We start from the raw sequence: 27,729 nt of genomic DNA, 5'->3' as shown, positions 1-27,729 counted from the left end.
ACATTTCACAAGGGTCGTGTCACTCGGATCCGATGTTGTATCCGCTGTTTTTCCCGTACGGCGAGGCCGGTTGGCATAACGTGATGTTGCAAGCGGGCAACCGACGAAACAATGTCCGCAATCGCAACAGTATCAGAGAGTTTCCTACCGTTTGGCTGTTAGATATCAGGGTAATAACGACCAAAGGCATGAACTGTTTAGTTTATTACATCAAGGTCGGTTCTTGTTGCAGATGTATGTGTGCGACCAGTATGTTCGAATGGAGTCGAACAATCTGAACTACATACGTTTGCACCAGAGGGATCTCCTCGCCGAAGCGTATCAAGGGCTCATGGACCATGTGAACCAACAGCTCCACATCGATCCCATGGCGGTCGGGCGTAGGGTCATATTGCCGTCGACGTTCACGGGTAGCGACCGATTCAACAAGATGAATTATCAAGACGCCATCACCATAGTGCGTACCAAAGGGAAACCCGACCTGTTCATAACGTTTACGTGCAATCCCAGGTGGCCAGAGATCACTGAAAACCTGGCTGCCCACAGCACGGCAAGCGACAGGCCGGACCTGGTGGCCAGAGTGTTCAACAGTAAGCTACAGGAGCTAATAGGTGACATAACTGTACATCGTGTGTTTGGTAATGTCAGCGCTTACGTGTACACTATCGAGTTTCAGAAACGTGGTCTGCCCCATGCGCATATACTGATAATCCTGGCGGAGGACTGTAAGTTCCGCACGGCCGAGGACGTGGACGACGTGGTTTGCGCCTTCTTGCCGGACCCCGCAATCGACAGGCGCTTACACGACTGCGTCAAGTCTCACATGATCCACGGGCCGTGTGGAACAGTCAATCCACAGTGTCCGTGCATGGTGGACAACAAATGCTCCAAAGATTTCCCGAAAGCGTACGCAGAGGAGACTGTGTACGTTGCGGACGGCGGATATCCAAAGTACCGCCGACCGGATGACGGCCGGGTGGTACTTGTGAGAGGTCGTGAGGTTGGTAACGAGTGTGTAGTGCCGTACAACCCTTACCTTCTGGCCAAGTATGACGCGCACATCAACGTCGAGATATGCACGTCCATAAAGAGTGTCATGTATATCTACAAGTATATATACAAGGGACACGACCGTGTGACGTTGGAAGTTCAGGACCAGGATGAGATTGCCAAGTGAGTCTTAACTTAATTTTATAATTTTAAATAAACGATATAATGTATACATGATATAATGATTACAATAGTATATTGTATATGTTTATTTAGTGTGTTTTTTGTGTAGGAATTATTTACTACTTTTTTATGTTCAGGAATATTAAATATTAAATTGGACAATTTTTAAAATTCACATAAAAATCTTAAATTTAAAATTTGTATTACTCTTGTTTTGTTTTTAATTTTAAATATGTACGTTTTAGTTTGAAATAATAAAACTACTTTGGTTTGACATTGGCTAAAAACTAAAATTTTAATGATTAAAGAACTTTACTTTTTTATGAAATCATTTCTACATTTTAATAAGAATATTCAGTTGAGCAAAACTTTAGGAACTTCTACATTTATAAACTATTATTATTATTATTATTATTATTATTATTACATTTAATGCGTTATATCATGTGTTTTCGTTCAAACTGTGTATAATAAACATTCTATTGCATACAGTAATAAACATCAATTGAATAAATAGTTAACTAATAAATCATTTATTAATTTTTAATAATTCCCATCAATAGTGTCTAAGATTTTTACAATTTTATATTACATTTAATCCTTTTTTTCATGTGTCTTCATTCAAGCTGTGTATAATAAACATTCTATTGCATACAGTATTAAACATAAATTAAATAAATAGTTAATTAATAAATGATTTAATAGTGTCTTAAGATTTTTATAATATTATATATTAATTTTATAATTTTTTATTACATTTAATCCTTTTTTTCATGTGTCTTCATTCAAGCTGTGTACAATAAACATTCCATTGCATACAGTATTAAACATAAATTAAATAAATAGTTAATTAATAAATGATTTAATAGTGTCTTAGGATTTTTATAATTATATATTAATTAATATGTAGGTTGTACCTTATGTTATGTACTTCTATACAGAGAGTTCTATAGGTGGTGTACATTATTATTGATAGATTTTTATTATAGGTATTACATTGAAAATTATTACCATTCCATCATTATTAGCATATAACAATATTTTATGCATGTGTCATTTTTAGCAGTGTGTCCAGTGTGTATGAATTATTTTACTCACTATTTTTTAGGTTTTTAGGGTTGTTGTAATCGTTTACCGATAACTTTTAGTTTTTTTTACTATTGTATACTAACTATATTATATACTTAACATTTAATGTGTGTTCTTTAGGTATTATTATTATTACATTAAATTTGTTATTTTATGCTTTTTCATTCAAGTTGTTTATACACATTACATTGCATACAGAACTAAACATCAATGACATTAAGTACACCAATTAACTAATATACCTAATAGATATAAATTTTGGTTTATAACCTGATCTATGTTTAACCGTGATCACATAATATACTGTCTCAAATTGTAAACTTCAACACCTCGGCAATGTGAAACACGCTTTTATGGATTGTTATTTTCATTGGCATAAATTAACATTCCTACAGCTTTAATGTACTCTACCTGATACAATATAATATAATATAATAATAATAATATTATAAATTTTGAATATTTTATGTGTAATTTTCACAGTACAAAATATAAATCGAATTAAATACACCGATTGTACACTGTTATCACCTTGATCACCTAATATACTACTAATATACTAATACCAACTCTTTAAATTATAGATTAAATTGTATACTTATATAAATTAATTCATAACATTCACTAGACGTCCACTATGATTATATTTAGCTACTCGAGTTGACATTAACAATTTGATTTCACGACATTTATTTATCAAAACATCATAATATATCGTTCAACGGTTGTAGGGATTCTTCGTCATATGCACATTGTAATGCAATGCTTTGTGTCTACAGAACTAAAAATAAATTACATTTACTTGAATTATATAATAATAATAATAATAATACCAATCACAACACCAGACGGTATCATCTATAGAGCCATTGTTAGTTATCTTTTCAATATTAATTTTCAGTTACGTAAACTCAAGATATGTCAGCCCACCAGAAGGCATCTGGCGGTTGTTTTCGTACAAATTGCACGGCAAAAGTCACACGGTCGTCAGACTTCCTGTCCACCTGGAGGGTCGTCAGAACGTGTACTTTGCGCCGGGCCAAGCAGAAGAACGGCTACAGAACCAAGCTGTGCGTAGTACAAAACTCACGCAGTTCTTCGCGCTCAACACAACAGACGTGAATGCTCGACAACACTTGTACCAAGAAATACCGACGCATTACACCTGGCAGATGCCACGTAATCAAGAAAACGTACTCGTAAGAAATGTCACCCAGTGGTTGCCGCGGCGGATTCGGATGGCAAACGTTACGTTGGCTCGGATGTACATAGTAAACCCACTGGACCGGGACCGTTTCCACCTGAGATTGCTACTTCTGAACCGAAGAGGCCCGAAGTCCTTTCAAGACATAAGGACGGTGGACGGGGTCGTTCACGAAACATTCACGGCGGCTGCCGTTGCACTCGGATTATTGGAAGACGACCGAGCGTGGCGGGATTGCTTGACGGAATCGGCGACGTTGGACACACCGCGGCAGCTGCGGTATCTGTTCGTCACTATACTGGTGTTCTGCGAGCCCTCAAACCCGCTGGCGTTGTACGAGGCGAACGAAGCAAACATGATGGAGGACTTCAACCGCCGTCTCCAAGACGTCGACCGCGCGAGGGCCGCGTGTCTGGTTACAAATATTTCCTGGTTGTAATTGATGCATTTACAAAACTTTCTTGGGCGAAACCGTTAAAGAGTAAATCAGGGAAAGAGGTTACTAGCGCTATGGCTACAATATTACTTGATCGGTCACCAAAACTTTTACAAGTCGATAACGGAAAAGAATTTTACAATACGACATTCGACGCGTTGATGAAGAAACATAATATACATAAATATTCCACGTATAGTACAACGAAAGCGTGCATAGCAGAACGCCTGAACAGGACAATTAAAGGAAAAATGTATAGAGAGTTCACTGCACGAGGATCACATGAATGGGTTTCCATTTTACAATCTCTGATTAACGAATATAACAATTCAAAACATAGAACAATAGGTATGACGCCTATACAAGCTGATGCAAATCCTTCTTCAGTGAAATTAAAGCAACGTCAAATTAAAAATGTAAAGATTAAATTTAACATCGGTGATAATGTAAGGATAAGCACGTATAAAGGGGTATTTGCAAAAGGTTATTTACCGAGCTGGTCCACAGAAATATTTAAAATTATAAAAATAAATAAAACTTTTCCTACTACTTATCAACTAGAAGATTATACTGGAAAACCGATTGCAGGCTGTTTCTACTCTGAGGAAATTCAGAAAACCATTTACCCAAATGATTATTTAGTCGAAAAAATTATTCGTAAGAAGGGAAACCAAATGTTTGTAAAATGGTTAGGGTTCGATAATACACACAATAGTTGGATAAATACGATAGACATTAGAAAATAGTGTCAGTCGAGCTATATATGCATGGACGTGTTCGGAAGTTCTCGGGCTGGTGAAACAAATAAATTTGTGACAAATCTTGAAAAGACAATCAAATCGTTTTCGTCTAAATTGGATAAAATTGAACATTTACTTGAAGAAAATCAAAAATCCGTTAATATACAACAAGAACAAACAAAAAAGTTAGAATTAACGTGCATAGAGATTGCAGAGCATATGACAAGAGGCGAAGTATCATCACAATATATCAAAGATACTATATGCGAGATTAAAAAAAAAATACCAACTATACTGAGCCGTCTTAACACTATAGAAACTTATTATAAAGAGAAGCCATAATGTCTTCAGCCATCATCGATATACAATGTGTTCTTGGAATGGATAATAAATACATGATTAAAGAAATGTCTATTGTAGACACTGAATCATGGGCAAGCCAACATTGGATTTTTAAAAATTCTAAATCTAAGCAGGACAATAAGAGCCGAACAACTAATAAGTGGTTGGAACGTAACTATCATAATCTATCAATAGAATATGGTGATGTCGAGTATGAAGAACTAAGTAGAATATTGAATTCCTTAAAGTTTAGAAACATTTACGTAAAAGGGGAGCAGCAAAAACAACTTATTATAGAATTTATTCCACACGTCGTAATTATTAACATTGAAGATATAGGATGCCCTCGATTAGATCAAATATGTGATGAAGAAACTTTGCCATGTTGTATTTTTCATATGGGGATTAACCCTAAACAATGTACATTTTATAAAGTATTTAGTCTAAGAAGATGGTTTGTAAATAATTGTTGAAATGTTTTGTAAATAAATATCAAATTTATTTTTATTACTAAAGAGTTCTTTATCCTAACCTATCCTAACTTAATATCTACCTACAATATCTAGAGGGATACTTTACAAGATAGAAAAAAAAAATAATATCCCTGTAGATATTTTACAAAAATGAAATAACTACAAAGGTATTTTACAATTTAATATCTATTTTAGAATAAAAAACTATCTGTCCAGCTCTAGAAGTTGTATTTATTCATCTTGCTCAGCTAGTGTATCGGGTTCCCTATAAAATTCATAAATATTATAAGTAGAATATAAAAAATTATTTTTAACTCACTCTGTGGAGTAGTGTCCGTGAGCTAGGGTATGCATTTTATCCTCGAGTATAATCCTCTTGTCATCGAAACTATTATAAGTGACTTTGTTTGATTTAATGGTCTTCAATTGATGTTTGAATGAACGGATAGAGACATTTTCTGTCTTAATATTCAAGGTTGCATCCCCAAACACACAGCGATAATGATCGTCGAAGTTCATGTGGTTTTTCACTACATGTCCTCGGATTCCTTTCGCCCGGATCTTCTCCTTACCATTGATCTTATATGCATAAGACTTTGAACGTAGTGCACAAAAATCTGTCATAACCTCTGAATTAGTCTCATCGGAAAACAGACCCGGAATTTTCTTTCGTTCGGCAATGTAACACGGATGGTCTCGTGGTAAGTCTGATGTCTCCATTCGATCGAGTAAATTGGAATTATTTTCCAAGTCTTTGTAAAAATCATCGGTCTGGATATAGTATACCAGTGAATCTAAAATAACATTATAAATTAACATATGAAAATTAGTTTAATTTGAAAACATTTACCTGTATCAGTATACATGAGCTCAATTTTATTTCCATAATGAGTTTGCATAACGTTGTAATGATAATCATACATAACGGTCTTAGAAATTTCCAATACTGCAAAACCTATTGAAAATTAAAAAATATTAAAATATGGTTGATAATAGTAAATTAATTGTATTTACCTATATATATTGGCTTGCAAAACTTGATAATTTTATTTTCTAATGATATGGCATTCAGAGTTTCATTGTATGTAAGGCAGTGTTTGAATGTTGTAAGGTTTATAAGTTTTTGCAGACGTTTTTCACTACAAACAAGCTCCATTTTAATTCGATGTCTTAAATTCTCCATCGTCTTCCCTTTAATTAGATATGTTAGTAAGATAATTAAAAATATATTAAATTTATATACCGAAAACAGCGTTGTTTAAAAGTTTGAAAAAGTCCTTTTCGAAGTCGTTTTTAGCTTTTTTTCACATCTCAGTGTTTAATTCTATATATTTCTTAAGCCAGTCTGACTGATTAAACTGTATAACTCTGTGAACCTAAAATAAATTTATAGTTTATAATTTATAAATAAAATAAAAAATAAATATGGTACTTTTTCCACTACTAGTCCGTTTTTAATGGCCTGCTGTAGGTTCCGATAATGAATCACGTAGTTTTTCTTTGAATGGAGTGTTGCCATTAGTTTTTTAACTTTTGAACCGGGTGGAATATCATTTTTCGGTAGGAATGGCAAGTCATTATGTTTGTCATGAAGTTCTTTTGGGTATGATATGTCAACCTCATACATCCGACCTATTGGTGAACTATCGTCTAAAGCATTTAACCCATCTAGTGTGGGTTCTACCCAATTAAATACACCGTATGGCATGAATTGTGACATTGCGTAACCATACAAATTGTTACCTGGAATTTAAATAACAAATTAAATTAATTTAAATTAATTTAAAATATTAAAATTATTCTTACAATCCTGATAAACAAGCCATGATTTCGGTTTTGTTGAATCATAATCTGGTGTCTTTTCATTATTCGCCTTTGCATATCTCATGCTCGCCTGAGTCAATCCACCACGAATTCCTATAATAAAATCAAGTATTATTTCACATTTTTAAAAAAAAATATATAATCATTTTACCTTTTTCAATCATTAACAACATGTCATAATCATGAAGTAATTCGAGTTGTTGACCCGTGTATTTCAACATACAGTCAAAACTAAATCCTGGCGCCGTGTAGTAAAATGATGGATCCAGATGGTAGGTGGTTAAACAGAGGTCTCGGAAATTTTCAAACACATCAGCCAACAGTAACACATCAATTTTTAAATAAAGATCAGAGTATTCCCCGAGTGTTTGACAGCTGAAATGGTTCCAAACTGTATTTGCATGTTCAAAATCCTCATGTTTTATATGTGATTCTTCCAATGAACTGTAAAAATCTTTTTCTGCCGGTAAACTGGTTTCTTCGAGCTTATCCCAATCATCTGTATAGTCATACGGGTATACACCCTTACGGGTAACTAGTGATAAATCCTGTGCGGAAAAATGTTTTGCGCTGTTTCTAAACTTTTCAAATCCAGGTCTGATTAAATTTTTTGAAAGTGTTGATAAGCTGGAGGCCATAAATCTCAGTGTATCGATAAATCTTAATGTGAACGAATTGCTTATATGTTTTGAAAACGTAATAAACTTTTCTTCGCTGTTTGGTATTACAGAGATGGAGTTTGTATCATATCCAAGACGAGTGACAATGAAATGTGAATCATAATTCGATAAATTATGAAAAAATACCGGTACAAAGTTTGGTGTTTGAAGTTTAAGATTACACGTATTGCATAACGATTGTCTAAATTTTCCCGATAAATGGCAGTGATCTGCCACTTTATGATTTTCACGAGAAAACTTGGTCTTACATAAATTACAATTATTACATAATTCGTGTGTTTTTCGTTGTTCACCCGTGAAAATTATAGGAATGTTTGTTTTGAGTAATTCTTCAATTTTTTTAGCTATTTCCACAATACTATCTACAAAATGTTTCGCCACGTCCTTATTATTTTCATTTCCACGGTAGATTACGGGTGATGTTGGAATTCTGAATTTTTCAAGCAGTTCCACCGGTATTTCGTCATTTGCTTTAACTATATACCCATAGCTCATGGGTTCGTGTTCTTGAAAAGCTGTAGTTTTTTCTCCAATTTTCTCATCAGTTTTCTTGAGAATTGCTTCGAAATCTGCATAAATTACTATAGGATGACGTTGTGTTTTATCCCATGCAGTAAACTCGAGTATTGACCCAGGTTCAGGTATCTGAGGTAGTATGGGTTTGTGCTCCCCACATATTAATTTATGTTGTTCTAGTCCTGCCACGCCGTTTAATTTATATTTGTAATGTTGTTTGTCGAATGTTGTGAAGCACCGTTTGCAAAATATTGTTTGTCCATCGTGTTTGGTTTTTTGTGATCTGATGAGCCGTGAAAAATTAGAGATGTAGCTATAGTGACTGTTATCCCCGTCTGATATTATAAGTAGATCAAAATGGTCGGGTTTTTCTTCATGTACTACTTTCAGAGGGAATACTTTATATTCCGGAAATTTTGGTGGTTGAAATTTCTTATCGATACCGTAAACATGTACGGACACGTTTGGTTTATTTTTTTCAAAAATTTTAACCTGGTGTAGTGGTGTCGGGAACGATATATTTGTAAAATTATATTTTTTTTCGTGTTTTATATAATTATCACCAATACGACATTTATTTTCTCCTGTAATATGTTTTGCTAGGATTGCCCATTTGAAGCATTGCATGTCTATGTTTTGAGGGTTAATCGTAGCTTTTTTATTTTCTATTGCATCTGGTAGTTGTATGTAGGATGAGCCGCCTATAGGTGTATATTTATATACACCTAACATTAAACCGTCTATACATTGTAATGTGAAACCACTACCTTTGCTTGTATACTCGTCTTGCTCTTTCATTAATTTAGCGAATGCCTCTTCAAAAATTTCCTGTACTCCGGTATCACAGAAAACCGCCTTAGCCGATGTTTTAAAAGCACGGTTTTCCGATGAATATTCGACATTTGGTATATTATAAGTCGCCTCAAGCTTTAAATTAAACTTGATCGGATTTTTACTCGCAATTGATTTTAGTAAATTGATTAGTTCGGATTTAATAGAATCAAGGAAGTAGATGTAGTTTTGAATATTGCCGGTATTTTTTACGTAATACCAAGTCCCAGATAGCATTTTCGTAATGATAATATTTTATAAATATCAGTTTTCCATTACAAAAGTATTATTATGGAATTAACATTACTATAATATCGAATAGTTATTTTATAAAATAATATTATGGAATATCAATTATATGACATCAATAACAAAATAATATTATAATTTTCAGAATATAATATTTAATCAATATCATATATTAATTTAAACAATATTGTTATAATAATTATGTTAATATAACATCAAATAATTATTTTATAAATATTATTATGAATATAATAATAATATGATATCATAAGCGAAATAATAAAATAATATATATAATATATTATTATTATGTTATTTAAAATAAATTGTTTAAATGACATTTTGAATTTAAACCCCTAGCTCCTGATTTTTCAGTGAGGTTTACTGTTTTAGAATTTTATTTCAATGGAGGACGGTTAGCCGGATCGATTGATACTGGTTTGGGGTCTATCCGACTTATAGTTCGGGAGTTAGGATTTTACTCAGGTTTTTTTTTGACTTGTAATATTTTTTGAAAAAAAAAAAAATGCGATGATTGAGAGTCGAACCCGCATCTGCTAGTTGGCATCGCTGTGCCGCATGTACCACTGCACCGCTTTTTTCTTGCTCTCGGTGAAGCGAATCATTATCGATTTAGCCGCTGTAGTAAAGAAAATATGTTAATATATTAATAAATAAATTATTATATATATATATATTAATATACGGTGTGAGCAAAGCGTCCGTTGTGCACTTATATACGGAGTGTTGCGGCGCTCGGTATTTCGACATTTTGTCATCGCGCCAGTGAGCAGGCGTGGAGCGTCATGGAAATATTTCGTAAGCAGCTATGGGTTGTGCCCGCCCACGAGCTTATCATACCGAAAATTACCCCCCCTTTTTTTTGATTTAAGTATCTCGGTCGGGTTCTAACTCGGGTGCACCGTTTCTCCACCAAAAAATTTGTTTCAAGCCCCCCTAAATAGTCCAGGCTTTCGACCCCACCCCTCAAAGATATTTTGGAAAAACTCGGGATGTCGTCGTACGTTTCTGAAGCTTCGAGATTCCTATAGTGTGGAGGTTGGTGATTAAGTTCGGCGTCTTGTGTCGATACCGTACGAGCCTTTTTTACCCGTCTTTGGAGGGTTCGTTTAGGGTAGGTAGCTGCGTTTTTCGTGTTTTTCGACACCGACACTTAGATTTTGGACGCTACGAGCCGTTTTGTAGTCGTACTTCATAGAGCACTTTACGTCGGAACGATTGGAACCGAGATCGAGTTGAGCCGACATTTGGTTCGGGGGGCAATTTTTAGAGTGTTTTTTGTACCTACTTGGAAAATTAAGTATTTGCCTGTTTTTTGGATTTTTTTTCCCCGTAGATCGCTACCGAACTCGAGAATCTGACTGTTTGGCGTACGGGGATTCGAAAAGGCTCTATGGTTCGAGTACGTACAACCTTTATTTCACCCGCAATCGTAGTAGCAAAAAGTTTAAAAACTAATTACGTTATTATTTGTATGACCAGGCCTATCCTTATGGTATACGTATCTGTGTAACGTATCAAGTAATAAATGTTTTGAACTTATTTTAGTAGCCGTGTAGCTAGTTTGTTATTCATTAATGTTAATCGATAGGTACATAAGAATAATAGTTGGACATAACTAATACTATAAATGTCAGGCATTTATTTAATTTTTTTCGTGTTTTTCGACCTAAATATCACGTTTTTTTTGGCTTTACGTAATTTATTGGAATTGAGTTTTTTGCCGATTCTTTTAAATTTTGAATACTGTTCTATCAACGTACGACAAGTGTGTATGGTTCAGTGGTTGAAACGCGTAAGACCCTTATATTTACCAAGTAATTTGGGTGCTAAGAAGGTAGGTAAACCGTTTGCGTGCTGTTTGGTGTACCTATCTTATCGTCACCAGATATAATACGAATTAATACCTATGTAATTTTTTATTGAAAAAGCGTTCTTTTCGACTGTGCCCGATTAAAATTGACCGTGCCCTCCCACAACGTTCCGTGTAACGCGCGTCGAGCTAGGGACCTCGGGCACCGAGAAAACTCGCTTTTCCGGAACCCTCGCCTCTGGAAGTCTGGCGGGCCAACGGTAAGGCGTACGTCCGCGTGCGATGGCTCGTCGCACGCCGCTTGATGAGACGAATCCAGGGATACCAGGCCCGACGAGGTCCGACAAATAGCTGGTGGGGAACGCCGTTTCCCATATTTCCCCTATACCATATCACGGCCGCCCAAAGCCGCCCGAGGGAAAACGGAAAATACGCGCAAACAGCTGTTATTCCATTCGGCAAGGTACGCTCATTTACGCAAGGTAGGCTCAACTGATTGCGTTCTGTGATTGGCTGATAGTCATCGGCAACCGTGGTTGACCGACGACGGCGATAGTATCACCTCCGTGTTTACAGAAAACCATAATATAACGAATAGTATATACTATTATGAACTATGTACCCTCTTTTATCAGAGTAACAATAAAACCATGATTTGTGACTTTTCGGCTCGTGTAGTCGTGTTTTATTTTATAACCTCTCTTCACTGTCGTCGATCTGTCTTTGCTGTGTGCAGTTAATGCGAGTGTCGATGTTTTGGGCGATCTTCAGACTTCAATATTGAATAATATCTTCCGACTTCCTTTGGTAAGTAATTACATGAATACCTACCATTTTTAATTGTATGATATTTCATATTTCCAAATACAATTAAATGTAACTAGGTTGTAGGTACAGTAGAAACTCGATTAATTTTCACTCTCCATATTATATATTTGAGCTGCAAAGTTCCAAATTTTACGGAGTAGTAAGACCGGCGTTGCATATTATGTTGTATTTTTATATCTATTTTTAGTAACTATGAGTTTTAATAAGGAATCAAATTTGAGTGCTCGGTCTAAACGAAGACGTATTCAAGAAGAATTACAAAATAGTAGGAATAATTATGCACATTCTTTTAATGAGTCGCAGACACTAATTAATGATGAACACTCTCAATCCAACGTTGATATTTGTATTAATACATCAGTATCTCAACCAGCATTTAATGAAATAATAAATGAATCTTTGGTCAATCAAAATTCTGAAGGAAATCAAAATCAAGATTACATTTTAGAATTTTTTAACGAATTAGATACTAACACATCATGCTTATTCTCATCCTCCTCGTCAGAATCTGAAGAAGAAAAAGATGATTTATTAAATGAAACAACTGATCAAATATTTATTTTTCGTAAATTGATTGCTCAGTGGGCTGTTGATTTTAATATACCCCAAACTGCCCTAAATAAACTATTAGTTTTATTAAAGCAACATAAATGTTTTGAATTTTTGCCTAAAGATTCTAGGATTGTAATGCATACAAAACTGTTGACTCCTATAGTAGTTTTCATACTGTTGAACCAGGGACATATTACCACTTTGGTCTGTTGAATGGAATCAAAAATAATTTCCCAGAATTGTCAAAAGGTGAGACAGATATCTGCATTGTGATAGGAATTGATGGCTTACCATTATTTAAAAGTAACCCGGAACAGTTCTGGCCAATACTGGCATACATCCGTCCAGAAAGCCACAATGTGTTTCCAATCGGTATTTATTGTGGCAAAGAAAAACCAGCCGATAGCAATGCATTTATGAAAAAATTTATTAATGAAGCTAAACTTTTGAAATATACTGGAATTTTAATAAATAACAAAGTTTATAATTTGAAAATTGATGGCTTTTGCTGTGATGCCCCGGCGAAGTCTTTTTTATTGAAGACGAAGGGTCATTCAGGATTTTATTCATGCTCAAGATGCGAACACGAAGGAAAATATTTATTAAATAGAATGTGTTTCCCTTATACTCCAGATTCAAGATGTCCACCAAAAAGAACACATGCAAATTATATTACAATGAACAATGAAGATCATCATATTGGTAATTTATCTATTATATCTACATTGCCTTCATTTGATGTAGTTATTGGTTTTTCGCTTGATTACATGCATTTAGTGTGTCTCGGTGTTGTTCGAAAATTGATTTTGTTTTGGATAAAAGGTCCAATTAATATTCGATATCCTTCTTGGAAAATTAAACAAATATCAAAAAATATTGAAGATATCAAAGTGAATATGCCATGCGAATTTGCCAGAAAACCTCGTAAGCTTGATGAAGTTAACCGTTGGAAGGCAACGGAGTTTCGAACATTCTTGTTGTATATTGGAACTGTTGTTACTAAACCAGTATTAACTGATGAACACTGGAAACATTTTTTTGGTTTTAGTATAGCAATGTGACGCGGTCCCGCGTAATAGCTGTTTGAATTCAAATAGCCTTTTACGCGGAAAGCCGCGCTACGCTTCTCAAACAAACCGCCAATCGACGACGGACGACGCCAGCGCGCGACACCCGCGCTGTGAACCGTCGGCCGGCCGTTGGGTGAACCGGATTATAAAGTCACTAGTTTTTCGACGACCGATACGAGAGGTGCAACCCGCGGCCCGAGATTGTGCATCAACCATCGACCGTTGTTTTTTTTTTGTTTTTCTCTCATATAGAGTTTGACAGTTATTCTCTGCTACATGTTTTTTTTTTTTCTCTCGTTCGTAATTGAAACTGCAAAAATAAACACGCCGGTTCAAACCACAAACACTCGGTGTTTTTGTTCTTCATTTTTGTTCTCTTGTGTTTCACGTGGTCAGTAGACCCACTCACCACCTCATCCTCGCGACTCCTCACAGGACCGCGACAACTGGCTCCCCGTACAGGAATCACCGGTAAGTGAAAACTTATTAACTTACCCCTTACTACCACCATCATATACCCTTCCCGTTGCGCGACTTGGAAAAAAGTCCCCGACGCGATCCGACAAAAACGTGGTTAGCTGGCGAAAACGGAAAAACCGGCGTTACGTAATATATTACATAAGGACGTAACGACCAGCCGCGCCGCCCGATTTACGGACGCACCGACTACACCGCGCGCGACGCTCCAAAGTCCACACACACACGACGTAGGTAGGTAGGAACGCAAGAGCGCGAGAGGGTCACACCACCACCGCCCAGCACCACCACCGATAACGTCAACACGCGATTACCTGGGACAGAAATACCACATAATCGGACTGCCGTCGCCGCCGCCCAAAGCGACAGCCGCCGTCTTCCCTAATCGCAGTAGTGGGCCGGATAACGCACACACGCGCAGCCGTGACAACACTCTGCGAAAACCGGTTACTGTGATCGCCCGGCAAGCGCAATAACAAAACAATAACAACCCACTGACCTACATCCCGTACGCAAATAAACACCGATAAACGGTCAACACAGCTGATCGAAGGAACGCGACGACCGTTCCACCGACAACAGCCACATTTTATATTTTTCCGTAAACAACACCGGAAAAACAACCGGACGTCATGTCGGAAAATATATTAATGAGTTGACCGCCGCGGAGTTGCGCTACGAATGCAGGCAGCGCGAGTTGTCGGATACGGGCGCGAAGGATGATCTTGAAATCCGGTTGATACAACACTTCACGGACCTGAACCTACAGGCCAATGAAGTCCGGTTTCCGCCTATGGAACCCGCCGGACATACCGAAAACAACCTGACAACAGGTCAAATACTTGACGCCGGACAAAGGGAAAACCAACCGGTCGAATCATCACCCGCCCAGCCACCGAACACCACCACCAATAAACCACCCACACCCACACACCAACAGGCTATGGACATGATTCAAGCGAGTCGGTCCATAATTAAGGAGGTACGGCAAGCGGCGGAAAACTCGGCGCATGGGCACAGTCTGGAATCGCGACTGACCATGCTCGAGGACTGCATGGCCCGCTTTGGCGACGACCAACGCCGCATTGCAGAAACAATGCGACGCCTAGAAATGGGTATGGCACGCCAAGCACCGGAACACCAACCGGAAGGGACAGCACCGACCCGCCCCCACCACAATGTGTCATCGAACAACACGGAATACGGTACGAGGTACTCCGAGGCACGCGAACCGCCGTCCGCGGGTAACCAACACGCCGAACGTTCGGTACGGTTCGATGACACGCCAAATTTATACCATGCCCCCTCCTCCACACACACCTATGCATCACAACAATCGACGCTGATACCATACGACGACGTATGTGCAGCGAAACATTCGCTGCCGGAGTTCCTCGGAACAACGCCTGAGGACCCGGTACGATTCATACACAAGGCGGAATCGATATTGTACCAAACGCGTATAGATAGGTCGGCCTGGACTAATATTGTCACGCAGCAGCTGAAGGGTGCAGCCAGTACATGGTGGAACACCATCAGACTACTGGACCTCACCTGGGATGAGTTCCGCGCCGAATTTTTAGAAAAATTCGACAACGTGGAAATACAATCACGACTGCGGGCCGAGATAGTATCCGTCCGACAAACACAAACGCAATCGCTTACGGAGTTCGTGACACAAAAAAACCAACTCGCGCGCCGCGTCAATACCGGGCTATCTGAAACACAGCTAGTCGGTACGATAGCCGGTCTAACGCGCAACGAATACCGCACGCATATCCGATTGCAGAGACCAGTGACTTTCGGAGACCTCCGCCGGGTCGCTGGAATCCTGGAATACACACCAGACGAAACGCCCACACAACAGCAGCAGAAACCGGCGTACAAATCACATACCCAAACCCACCCGCCCCAACCGAAGCTGCAACCGCGTACACGGGACGGTACTGCAGGTAAAACGCAACCGCCCAACCCGTGCAGGTACTGTGGAGGTCCTTACTGGAACAGTGACTGCCCCGGGAACACTCCGCGTTCGGGAAACGGGAAATGAGTCGACGGACAATTGTCCACGCCGCCGCCTCAAACACACACACACACACACATACAACCACGCCACCACACACAACGCTCGGCAATACAGACGGGGATATAACTATCAAACGCGCATCGATAAACTCGGCGTCATCAGATATATCACCCATCAATAACATTAAAATTCCGTTAAGTAGCAGGTCATCATCACCACACACAACGACCCCTACTACGGAATTAACACGTACTCATACGGTACACACCCATAGCACAGAGGTAACCGAAACGGATGCTCTGGTAATGGCGGTGCAAACCGCTCCCCATAGTACCGATAACGCGGTTAAGAACCAGTTACCCAGCTATACATCACAACCACCGTCGAATAACGCTAAACGTGTATGCCCCGACAAAATTCCGACCCCCGCGGTCGAACTCGAATTTAGGTCAGGCCCCGTAACAGCTCTACTCGACTCACAAGCACAAAAATCGTATGTAAGCCCGAACATAGCACATAAATATGGCACACCCCCACACGGACAACCAACTCAGGTACGAATGGCGGACGGACATACCACCACGACAAGTGGTACCTCCACATTCGTAGCCAGAATCGGAGACCTCACGGTCACCTTCAACGCAGCCATTCTGGACAATTTGTACTGCGACATGCTCCTAGGTCACGACTTTCTCGTACAAAACGAAGTCACCTGGGACTACACAACGAGCACTATCCATTTAGGTTCGGATAGGAGAACAACAGCGTGCTGGAAAGGGCGGACACCCACCCCAACCCCAGCACTAGATGTCGACAAATTAACAATAAACGGTGACCACCACACACGCGCGAAACTCGCCGAAGTAGTACGCAACTATCCGGACGTATTCAACGGTAGGGTAGGACGCACCAGGTTAATTGAACACGACATCCTCCTCAAAAACCAAACACCCATAGCACTCAAACCATATCCCTACCCACCGGTAAAACAGGCCACAATCGACACCATGATACGGGACATGGAAGAGCAGGGACTGGTAGAACAGAGCACATCCCCGTGGGCCGCACCCATCGTTCTAGCAAAAAAGAAAGACGGCTCACCCCGACTATGCATTGATTATAGGCGGCTCAATGATATCACTGAGTCTGACGCTTACCCAATGCCCGACCTCAATACGCTGATACGTCAGATGAGAGGCGCAAAAGTATTCAGCGTCCTGGACCTTAAGTCGGGTTACTGGCAGGTCCCACTTAACCAAAACGCGCGAAAATACACGGCATTCCGGACGCGTCGGGGCCTATACCAATTCCGAGTCCTCCCCTTCGGCCTCAAAAACAGCCCCATGACCTTCGTGCGATTAATGGACGAAGTCCTGAGGGGGTACCTGGACGAGTTCGTCCGCGTATATCTAGACGATATTGTGGTGTTTTCGAACACTGTGGACGAACACCAGTGCCACTTGGACAAAGTTCTAGAACGTCAAAAACAGAGACACGGGCTCACATGCAACTAGGGTTGCCAACCGGCCGGTATTTTCCCGGCCCGGCCGGTATTTCACATATTTAGACTTAAAAAGCCGGTTGCCGGTATTGACCTATAAAAAGCCGGTATTTTCAAAGTAATAATATTGTAAAATTATAAAAACCCAGTAATTCCACCTGATCGAGAGTTTTGATATTATATATTAATATTTTATCATTTTTATGAAATTGATTATCACATGTTACTGTCAATAAATCGTATACCTATCTTAATGACTTCAGATATCTATCGTCCTTTTTGACATTTTTATGAGTACTATGATTAGTATGTACCTTGTTAGTTGTTCCTATTATGCCGTTCTCGTTGGTGAATATGTGATAGACGATTCATAATAGAGTTTAGTTTCGTTATTCTGTTCGGACTGTTCGGTAGTACCTATTAATTTTACATTGTATATACTTGATTGAAAAATTATACGCATTTTTAAAATGAACGAAAATGAAACGAAAAAAAGAATTCGTAATTGTGTTTTTAACGATGAATGGTTCGGTTAGGTACGCGATACGCGTTTTTAGCCACATGAATAGTTTGTGGACAGATGAGCGCAATCGATTAGGAATTGATACAGTTAAAGCCGAACTAGTCATAAGAAATAACATAACATACAATTGTTCAGAGTTTTTTGATCAAATACAAAATGAAAAACATTTATTAAACGCCGTGAAAAATGCCGCTAAATATAAATTTAAAAGTTTACAATAGTTTATTTATAATAGTTATTATAATAATTTATAAGTTTATAATATTAAAGTTTAACATAATGTAATACTAATATTATTAATTTTTTTATTTTAACGTATGTAATTAATTATATTATTCGTCATTTTATTATATTAATATTAAAAAATGATGACCTTTTTTTTTTTTTTTTTGTACACTTGGGCCGGTATTTTTTAATTCCAAAGTTGGCAACCCTACATGCAACCCCGAAAAGTGCAAATTCGGAGCCACCGAAATTTCATTTCTCGGGCACCTAGTCACCTCCGAAGGAATAGACAAACAACCGGAGAAACTAGAGGGCATCATAAACTACCCCCCACCAACCAAACTGAGGGACCTACGGAAGTTCCTGGGCGTTTGCAACTGGTACAGCCTGTTTGTCGACAACTACGCGGACACCATAGCACCCCTAACGAATAGACTCAAACAGGGGACCAAATGGTCGTGGACCGAAACCGAACAGGCCGCATTTACCAAAATAAAACGCGCCCTGTACGATTCGCCAAAACTGTCGACACCAGATTACGGAAAACCGTTTTGCCTACAAACCGATGCTAGCGAAATAGGAGCAGGTGCCGTCCTTTTCCAACGGGGTGACAGCCCGGACGAAAGGCGGATAATCGCCTACGCAAGCAAAAAGTTTAGTGATGCGCAAACAAGGTACGCCGCGGTAGAACGCGAGTGCCTCGCGATAATCTGGGCAACCGACAAGTTTAGACCATACCTAGAGGCCCGCCGCTTTGACCTATTCACCGACAACTCGGCACTCACATGGCTCCACCGAGCCAAAAACACAAATTCCAAGTTAACCAGGTGGGCACTACAGCTGGCTAACCTGGACTACAAAACCACACATGTGCCCGGCGTACAGAACGAGGCGCCGGACATGCTATCCCGCAACCCAACCACCGGGCCACCGGTAGACGAGGAACACCTCGAGGAACGACTAGTAGGAGTACCCACCTCACCACTCACCACTGCTACTAGCTCACCGGCCGACAATCTGTTCGCCACGACGGACCCGGCTAACACCACTAGTGGTCCCACAATCACACACGCTATGCTCGTGACATGGCAGGCCAATGACCCCAACACACGAGACACAGCGCGCAACATGACAACGGACGACCCAGCGCACAATACCGGAAGTACCACGGATAAAAAAAATAAATACATTTTTACCGACGGTCTTCTGCGGATAAATTTGGGCGAACACACACCCGTAGTCATCCCAAAGGACAAGACGCAGAACGTGATCTGGACATACCACGATCACGTACTCGCAAACCACCCGGGCTGGAAAGAAACGTACAGAGCGGTAAAACAACGGTTTTTTTGGAAAGGACAAAAAAACGACATCCGACTGTACGTCAAGTCGTGTCACATATGCGCGTGTACCAAACCACTGAACACGCGCGCAGATGACCCCGCGACCACCAAAATACCCCGACACCCCTGGGAGGTGGTTAGCATAGACCTCATGGGCCCCTACCCGCGTACGAGTAGGGGAAAACAATACATACTGGTCGCCACGGATCTGTTTAGTAGATGGACCGAGGCATACCCCCTCGGAACAGCCACTACAAAAACAATAACCGAAACGCTTGAACGAGAATTCTTTTCACGTTTCGGATACCCCCGTGTGTGCTTAAGCGATAACGGCCCACAGTTCGTAGCAAACGATATGCGTAAAGCGATCGAACAGTGGGGGGCCGAGGGCTGGACAACTCCGGTATATCACCCGAGGGCCAACCCAGTCGAACGCCGTAACCAGGAATTAAAAAAAGGTCTACGCGCGCTACTCATCGACGGCAACCACAACACCTGGGACACCAAGCTAGCCCCCATTTTTTTTTCGATCAGGAACAGGCGTAACGACAGGATATCCACCATCGGTACTCGTCCTCGGGAGAGAGGGCAAAAGGCCAGGGGACTGGATACTGTCGCGGACAGCGGACAACCCGATCGAACAAATAAACATGGCTAGGGTGAGTCGCGAAAACGATGTACTGACCGCACCACCGGTAACAGGTGGGCCGACGGACACAAAGTACAAAACAGGTGACACGGTGTACTACAAGGCACACCACCTGTCAAACGCGCACAAAAAATTTCACGCCGGCTTCGCACCGAAATGGTGGGGACCGGTAAAGCTACACAAACGCGTAGGCAAAGGTGTGTTCACCACAGACCAAGAGCCAGCACGCAAAATTCACGTGTCCTGCCTAAAACGCGCGACCACCGCAGCGCCCAAAACACCCCCCCACCCAACCCCCATCCCAACCATAAATCCACAATAGCATTTGGTGTACATAATTTCAGTCGGAATAGCACCAATGGAGCGTACACCATCAACGACACCCAGCATCCTCCAACAAGCGGCGGAACTGCTGGAACGCAGCCAGCAGCTGCTGAGGTCAGCCAGCTTGGAGGAGGGCACGAACACCACCACGGCGGCACGGGTCCGCCAGGTGACCACGGCGCAGCTGCAGCGGGACCCGGTACTGTGGGCAGCCTACACGCGGGGGTGGGTCGACCGCACAGCCGTGTTCATGAAAGCGACAAGCGGGGAACCCACAACCATGGTGAGGCACAACAGGTCACGCAGCCCCAGACGGGCGACACGACCGGTAGCCACGGCACGACCCGCGGCCACAACTCGACCGGCGCCACCAACGTCGACAACTCGGGCACCCGTGAGGCTGCCACCCCGACCATTAATGGAGAGACCGACACCAGCGCCAAGGACGTCGACCATCCCGCCGCCAGGAACGCTCGTCAACCCGCTGCCAACACCAAACACCACCACCGAAACAACAACACCGGCCACGCTCAACGCCCGCCAGCGCCGGAACAAGCAGCGGATGCGGGACTACAAGGCCAAACAGACGTCCCAACAACACCACCTGGAAAAACCGGCGTCAACAGCAACCCCCGCCCCGTCACAACCAGAGCCTGCGACACCAGACCTCACCGTGGCCACGGTGCCGGAGGTGACAAACACTTCCGGAACAACCGGAACCGCGGAAAACCTAACAGCCGCTAACCCTCAAACCGTGGATATGGAAATATCCCCGGAAGAGGAGGCGGACCTGTTAGGTGAGACGGACGCAGGCATGGCTGGAACTGAAGACATGGAGGTCAGCCTCATGTACTTCAGTCCCCCCACGTCCCCCCAACGTGCCTAGACACCACCAGGGCCACGCCCGCTGAACACAGCTGGAAAAGCGTACCCACGGACAGGTGTCTACCACAACCACCCTTCACACACACCCTTTGACGACACCGGCAACGGCCGGAACACCACCGCCGTTGGCGGTTTGGGGGGGGAGTATGACGCGGTCCCGCGTAATAGCTGTTTGAATTCAAATAGCCTTTTACGCGGAAAGCCGCGCTACGCTTCTCAAACAAACCGCCAATCGACGACGGACGACGCCAGCGCGCGACACCCGCGCTGTGAACCGTCGGCCGGCCGTTGGGTGAACCGGATTATAAAGTTACTAGTTTTTCGACGACCGATACGAAAGGTGCAACCCGCGGCCCGAGATCGTGCATCAACCATCGACCGTTGTTTTTTTTTTTGTTTTTCTCTCATATAGAGTTTGACAGTTATTCTCTGCTACATGTTTTTTTTTTCTCTCGTTCGTAATTGAAACTGCAAAAATAAACACGCCGGTTCAAACCACAAACACTCGGTGTTTTTGTTCTTCATTTTTGTTCTCTTGTGTTTCACGTGGTCAGTAGACCCATTCACCACCTCATCCTCGCGACTCCTCAAAGGACCGCGACAAATGTTTATACTGTTAAGTCCTGACAAATCTAAATTTATTCACATTGCAAGAAAATTACAGGACAATTTTGTGAAAAATTTTGAAATTATATATGGTCCACATCTTATATCCCATAATATACATGGTGTAACACATATCTGTGATGATTATGAAAAATTCGGCCCACTTGACAACTGTTCGGCATTCCCTTTTAAAAATTATATGGGATCCTTAAAGAGAATGTTGAGAAAACCTCATAAGCCTCTACAGCAGATTGTTAAAAGGTATAGTGAAATCTGTTGTTTAAAATCTACAGTTGGAACTCAAAAGAAAACTTCTTATCAATTTGGTGGACCACATAAACGAGGACCCACAATAGAAAATGGACTCAATGATTTTGATGGGGATCAATTTACCTCTATAGTATTGGAATCTATGAAAATAAAGATAAATGTTGATGCAGACTCTTATATGCTTACTAAAGATGATAATATTTTAAAAGTTTTTAATATAATACATAATAAAAATAAAAATGAAGTCATTTTAATATGTAAACAATTTAAAAACAAATATGTTATGTTTAATAGTCCTATAAAATCATCTAAGTTAGATATGTATGTAGTTGATAAATTATGTAATAATTATATTTGTTGTAGCATCTTTAATATTAAAAAAAAAGCTATCATTTTACAAAATAAGGATAATCTAATTGCCTTTCCAATTATTCATTCGACAAGAACATAATTAAATTATTTTTATTCTACTGTTAAGACTATATTATAATATGTTACTGTATTTTTAAAAATATCTTCTTAGTACCTAATAATATATATTTAGTTCTATTAGTATTTATATATAAGACACAAGTTATTTTTAAGAGAATAATGTACACAAAACCTTTATTAATTATATTATTATGTTTTATTAAGATGTGATTTCATTATAAGATCTTATAAAATTAGTATTAATTCACTAATTTGTTTTTCCTTATTTTACATGAAATGATTGATTCACTTTTTATATTTTTTATTTTATTATATAGATAATACTTTAACAGCAATTTAGAAATGTGAAATACCTTTAGTTTTAGCTGATTATTTATACTAATATAAATTGTTTGTATAATTAGATTTATTATGTAATTTCAGTGTATTATATTATTTAAAATGTGGTCAATTATTGCTTTCCGTGACAATTCTGTGGAGGTTGTTCCATCAAAATGGTATGATAGTGGAGTCTGTGCATGGCCTAAAAGAAATTTAAAACAATGCATAGATCAACAATTGTCTCCAAATTTAAAAGAATTTAGTTATTTGAAAGGCCGAAAATTAGGGAATGATACAAGTATGTTAAATACATTATATATAATATTTAAATTTGATAAAAATAAATTATATGCTAGTGCCATTCATGACTCAGTTATGTTCTTATTTATCTTAAAATAATATTTATAATTTAGATACATTTCACATATTATATTATATAACACAATAATATATACACATTATATTTTCTAACTAATTTTATATATTAAATAATTATAAGAAAAATATTTTTATATGAGAAAACAACAACAACATTTAGGAATGGTAGAATTTATTATATTACTAGGTATAAAAATAATATATAAGTACTACGTATTTATATACTGTATTAGTATTCCAATTTGGGGAATATTTTTATGTGTGTACAATCCAATTTTATTACATACAACCCTGTATTGTAATGTTTGTTTATATTTTATCTGTAGAGGATTTTAATATTGCTCAAGAAAAGGCCAACATTGCTAAGACAACATCAGATTTATCTACTAATGAATCATCTCATGAAAATGATAATAATAAAGAGCATAGTGGTAACAAACAAAAGAGAAGAGTATGTCAGCAAAAAGTTTGTGGAGTCCAGGCTCAAGTGATATTTTTGGTAAAATAATTTTTAAACTAATTGTTTGTAATGAAATTACGAGTGAAATTATTTATGACTTTTTTTTTTTTTAATTTTAGACGATAGTGACACTGATCCACACTATACTTTACCTAAAATCAACCAAGGTAATATGTAATATTATTTGAGTTTTATATAATTATTAGTTATAACTAGGAAATTAAACATTGTACAATGTCTCTCAATGTTCTCTCTAAAATAATAATAATTGTATAGGTATACTTATTTTTTGTATACCTACATTATATATTTACAAAAATTAAGGTGTAATTTATTTATATAAGTAGGTAATCTATATATGGTACAGATATTTGATTATAAAACTGATAGTTTCCATGAATTTATTATAACCTTCTTTAATTTACAATTAGTTCTACATATTATCTTAGACCTAGAGGTACCTGTATAGGTACTTTTATATGGCGGGCCAAATCTGTGATGTACTTCTGTATTTTGGCCAACATTTTAAAATTATTTAGATATAAGGAAAGAGTTAATGAAATTGGAGATATCTATAGTATATAAACATTATTTTTAGTACCTCATTAATTTATTGAAAACAATAAATGTTATAATAAATAATAAATAAATATATTTTCAAAACATCAATTAGCTTGGTGGGCCAGTTTGAAAACTTGTAGGGCCGTAGGTTAGAGATTTCAATCTTAGACTGTAGCTAGTATTATATGAAATTAAATAGTATAATATAATATTATTTTTGCATAATTTAAAATATATTTCAGGCACATCATTATCTCCTCAAATAAAGTCAACGAAACTTCAAAATATACCCTTAACGTGGCCTCAACAGCCCGTCAGAAAGAAGCTTCACTTTGACAAATGTCTTAAAAATGCCAGTAAGTAAATTATTTTGCCTATGTTTATTATATATCTATATATAATGTTAAATTCTATGACTGAATATTAAAAAAATATATATAAATTTAATAGCTTACTAAATTGTGGTTTTTAATTTCAGATCAAAATGAACAAACACCTGATGACCAAACTACTATCATACATACATTATCCTCTCCATTTAAAGTTTCAACCATCAATAATGCTACTATCACAAGTACTCCACTACAATCTAATTCTAAGATTCCAACTTCAAATGATAATATTGGTATGCTTATATTATTAGTGTATTGTAGTAGCTATTATAATATATATACCTAATGTAGTATATGTCTTGTATTTTTAATCAAATATTTTTTTCTGTTTTATCAATGTATTATTTTTATTGATTTTTTTGTTTAGAAATTTTTGACAAACTAAACCGAAACATTTTAAACATAAAATATGAAGTAAAATCTTTGCATGATAAAATTGATAAGCTGGAAAATCTTATAGTAAATATCAGATCTAATACAACTGAATACAGTAATGAAGATGCCACTAATCATGATAAAGATTCATTTTAATATATTATAAACAATGAATTTCCTTTGAAAGATGAAGACTCTCTTCAAAAATTTGAAGATAAACTTATTTTTGATCCAAACTTCAAACCTCAAATGGTATGAATAATGTACTCAAATTAAAAAAAATAAAATAATTTTAACAGTTATTATATTATTCCTTAAAACTTGCTGAACTAAGACAAAAAAATTATATTTTTAGGTTAATGAACTAAGTCGATATGTCCGTAATACACTTCCAAGTACCATTAGATCAATGATGCGTTATCTTTTGAACGATAATTTATTGCAAGAATATAGTTACAAAGGACAAAAAAAGAAGAAAATATTTTCAACATTAAAATCATGTTCCATTATATTTGGTAACATAAAAAATTACTTTACTTTATATATATTAGCAATGAATATAATATTAATGATGTTTGTGTATTTAGATTCTGTAAAACAAATGAAAAGATACCAGAAATATGATAAAATTGATGTAGAACAACCAATAAAAATTTTCATTGCTGGAGCTAAATTTCGGGGAAAATATAATAAGCCATCTCAAGAAGACTTATCAGATAATTAATAATATCTATATCAATTGTATGATTTAATGTAATAATTATTCTCAGTAATGACATACGTCATAAACATACATGTAAATTAGAAAAGATTTTTTTTTTTTTTGTAAGAGGAACTTACAAAATTTTGTACCTATTTAATAAAAGGATATTAACTAAAAGGAACACATTATTTGTTGATTGTTATACTTATTGATATCCTAATATTACTCCTTTAATAATGTTTATTAATTATTATAATTGAAAAAAGTTAACATAATATGATACAATTATTATTATCAGCTATAATTCAATAAAAAATTATTTACAATTAATATTATAGTATACATTTATTAAAAATATAAATTTATTATTTAGAAACTAACAATTTATTGTTAAATTATAAATAACAATATAAAAATATAATTATGAGAATAATATAAAAATATTATAAAAATAATATAAAAATATTATTATAAGATAATATAATAATATTATTATAAAATAATATAATAATAATATTAAGGAATGTTAATATAATGTAACTTTGGTGGCCAATCGTTATTATATGAATAATATTATAACATTTTTCTGATTAAAAAAAATGGAGAAAAAGAAAATTTATATAATCATGTTCATTACTGAGAAAATATTTTTTTTATGTCATATTAATATTTTTTTGCTATCTGGGGTGATTGTGTTGTTTGATGACGTCGAGATTTGTGTAAACCCGGGGGACTTTACGAGATTCAAGCGTAATTTTTTTGCCCTGACAGCAGATTTAGTGTTTGCACTGGAAACGCGTTTTCCATTATCAAGCGTAGTGTATGAATCTTTTTTTTAAAAAAAAAAAAAAAAACATTATTAGTCTATACTGCGTTTATAAAAATTAAATTACTAACCTTCCTTTTTACAGAATCCAAGGTTTTCGATGATATCTGCAACTTGAGCGTAATCGCCATCGTCATCCACGTTGTTGTAAAATTCATCCATCACGTTATCTCGTACTGTTGACATTATGTTATCTCGTACTGCTGATACACTATCTCGTACTGCTGATAGTTTATCATTTCGGACGGATGGTTCCACCGGACAGTCTGTCGCGGCATCATTTAGGGTTGGTATCACTGGTGGACCGTTTACCTCGGTATCTCGTACACATGACGAACCTGCTGGAATATCAGGAACGACTATATGTGGTGCGATCTGTATATTTCCTTGCTGCATGATACCTAGTTAAAAATATAATATAAATAAATATTTAAAGTGTAAAACAGAAATACTTACCATGAACATTATCGGGGGTGGTTGTTTGCGGCATGATTCGAATATTTCTTTGCCGAATCGGGGCTTGTATAACACCTAGTAAAAAAATATGTATATAAATAAATATTTAAAGTGTAAAACAGAAATACTTACCATGAACATTTTTCAAATATTTT

The 27,729-nt window shown here is 37.7% G+C and overlaps 3 protein-coding genes and 1 long non-coding RNA gene across 4 annotated transcripts; 2 read left to right on the top strand and 2 right to left on the bottom strand.

Moving 5' to 3' along the window:
* The first annotated feature begins 740 nt into the window (after positions 1 to 740).
* Positions 741 to 1,177, top strand: LOC132953190 (uncharacterized). The gene has a single exon (XM_061025717.1). The coding sequence runs from the start codon at positions 824 to 826 to the stop codon at positions 1,175 to 1,177; it is 354 nt and encodes a 117-aa protein (XP_060881700.1). The 5' UTR covers positions 741 to 823.
* A 4,595-nt stretch (positions 1,178 to 5,772) lies between these two features.
* On the bottom strand, positions 5,773 to 6,177 carry LOC132953187 (uncharacterized). Its single transcript, XM_061025714.1, has one exon. The coding sequence runs from the start codon at positions 6,175 to 6,177 to the stop codon at positions 5,773 to 5,775; it is 405 nt and encodes a 134-aa protein (XP_060881697.1).
* Positions 6,178 to 6,761: 584 nt separating this feature from the next.
* On the bottom strand, positions 6,762 to 9,545 carry LOC132953167 (uncharacterized). The gene is made up of 5 exons (XM_061025696.1): positions 9,087 to 9,545; positions 7,433 to 8,969; positions 7,264 to 7,374; positions 6,890 to 7,200; positions 6,762 to 6,833 (listed from the first exon to the last, which is right to left on the bottom strand). The coding sequence occupies exons 1-5, from the start codon at positions 9,543 to 9,545 to the stop codon at positions 6,762 to 6,764; spliced, it is 2,490 nt and encodes an 829-aa protein (XP_060881679.1).
* A 14,716-nt stretch (positions 9,546 to 24,261) lies between these two features.
* LOC132953194 (uncharacterized) lies at positions 24,262 to 25,718 on the top strand. Its single transcript, XR_009665562.1, has 5 exons — positions 24,262 to 24,300; positions 24,381 to 24,428; positions 25,065 to 25,178; positions 25,301 to 25,447; positions 25,582 to 25,718. It is a non-coding gene; the product is annotated as an uncharacterized LOC132953194 (long non-coding RNA).
* The last annotated feature ends 2,011 nt before the right edge of the window (positions 25,719 to 27,729 follow it).

The sequence above is a fragment of the Metopolophium dirhodum genome, unplaced genomic scaffold (assembly GCF_019925205.1).
Source record: "Metopolophium dirhodum isolate CAU unplaced genomic scaffold, ASM1992520v1 scaffold1, whole genome shotgun sequence".
Classification (NCBI taxonomy): domain Eukaryota; kingdom Metazoa; phylum Arthropoda; class Insecta; order Hemiptera; family Aphididae; genus Metopolophium; species Metopolophium dirhodum.
This window is presented reverse-complemented; position numbering and strand designations above follow the sequence as displayed.

Bases quoted from the DNA above. Each gene is read 5' to 3' on its own strand.
- LOC132953190 (XM_061025717.1), top strand. From the start codon at position 824: ATGATCCACGGGCCGTGTGGAACAGTCAATCCACAGTGTCCGTGCATG.
- LOC132953187 (XM_061025714.1), bottom strand. From the start codon at position 6,177: ATGGAGACATCAGACTTACCACGAGACCATCCGTGTTACATTGCCGAA.
- LOC132953167 (XM_061025696.1), bottom strand. From the start codon at position 9,545: ATGCTATCTGGGACTTGGTATTACGTAAAAAATACCGGCAATATTCAA. The intron at 8,970-9,086 runs GCAATCCTAGCA...CCACTACACCAG, and splicing joins ACATGCAATGCTTCAAATGG to GTTAAAATTTTTGAAAAAAA. The intron at 7,375-7,432 runs GTAAAATGATTA...ATTTTATTATAG, and splicing joins GTTGTTAATGATTGAAAAAG to GAATTCGTGGTGGATTGACT.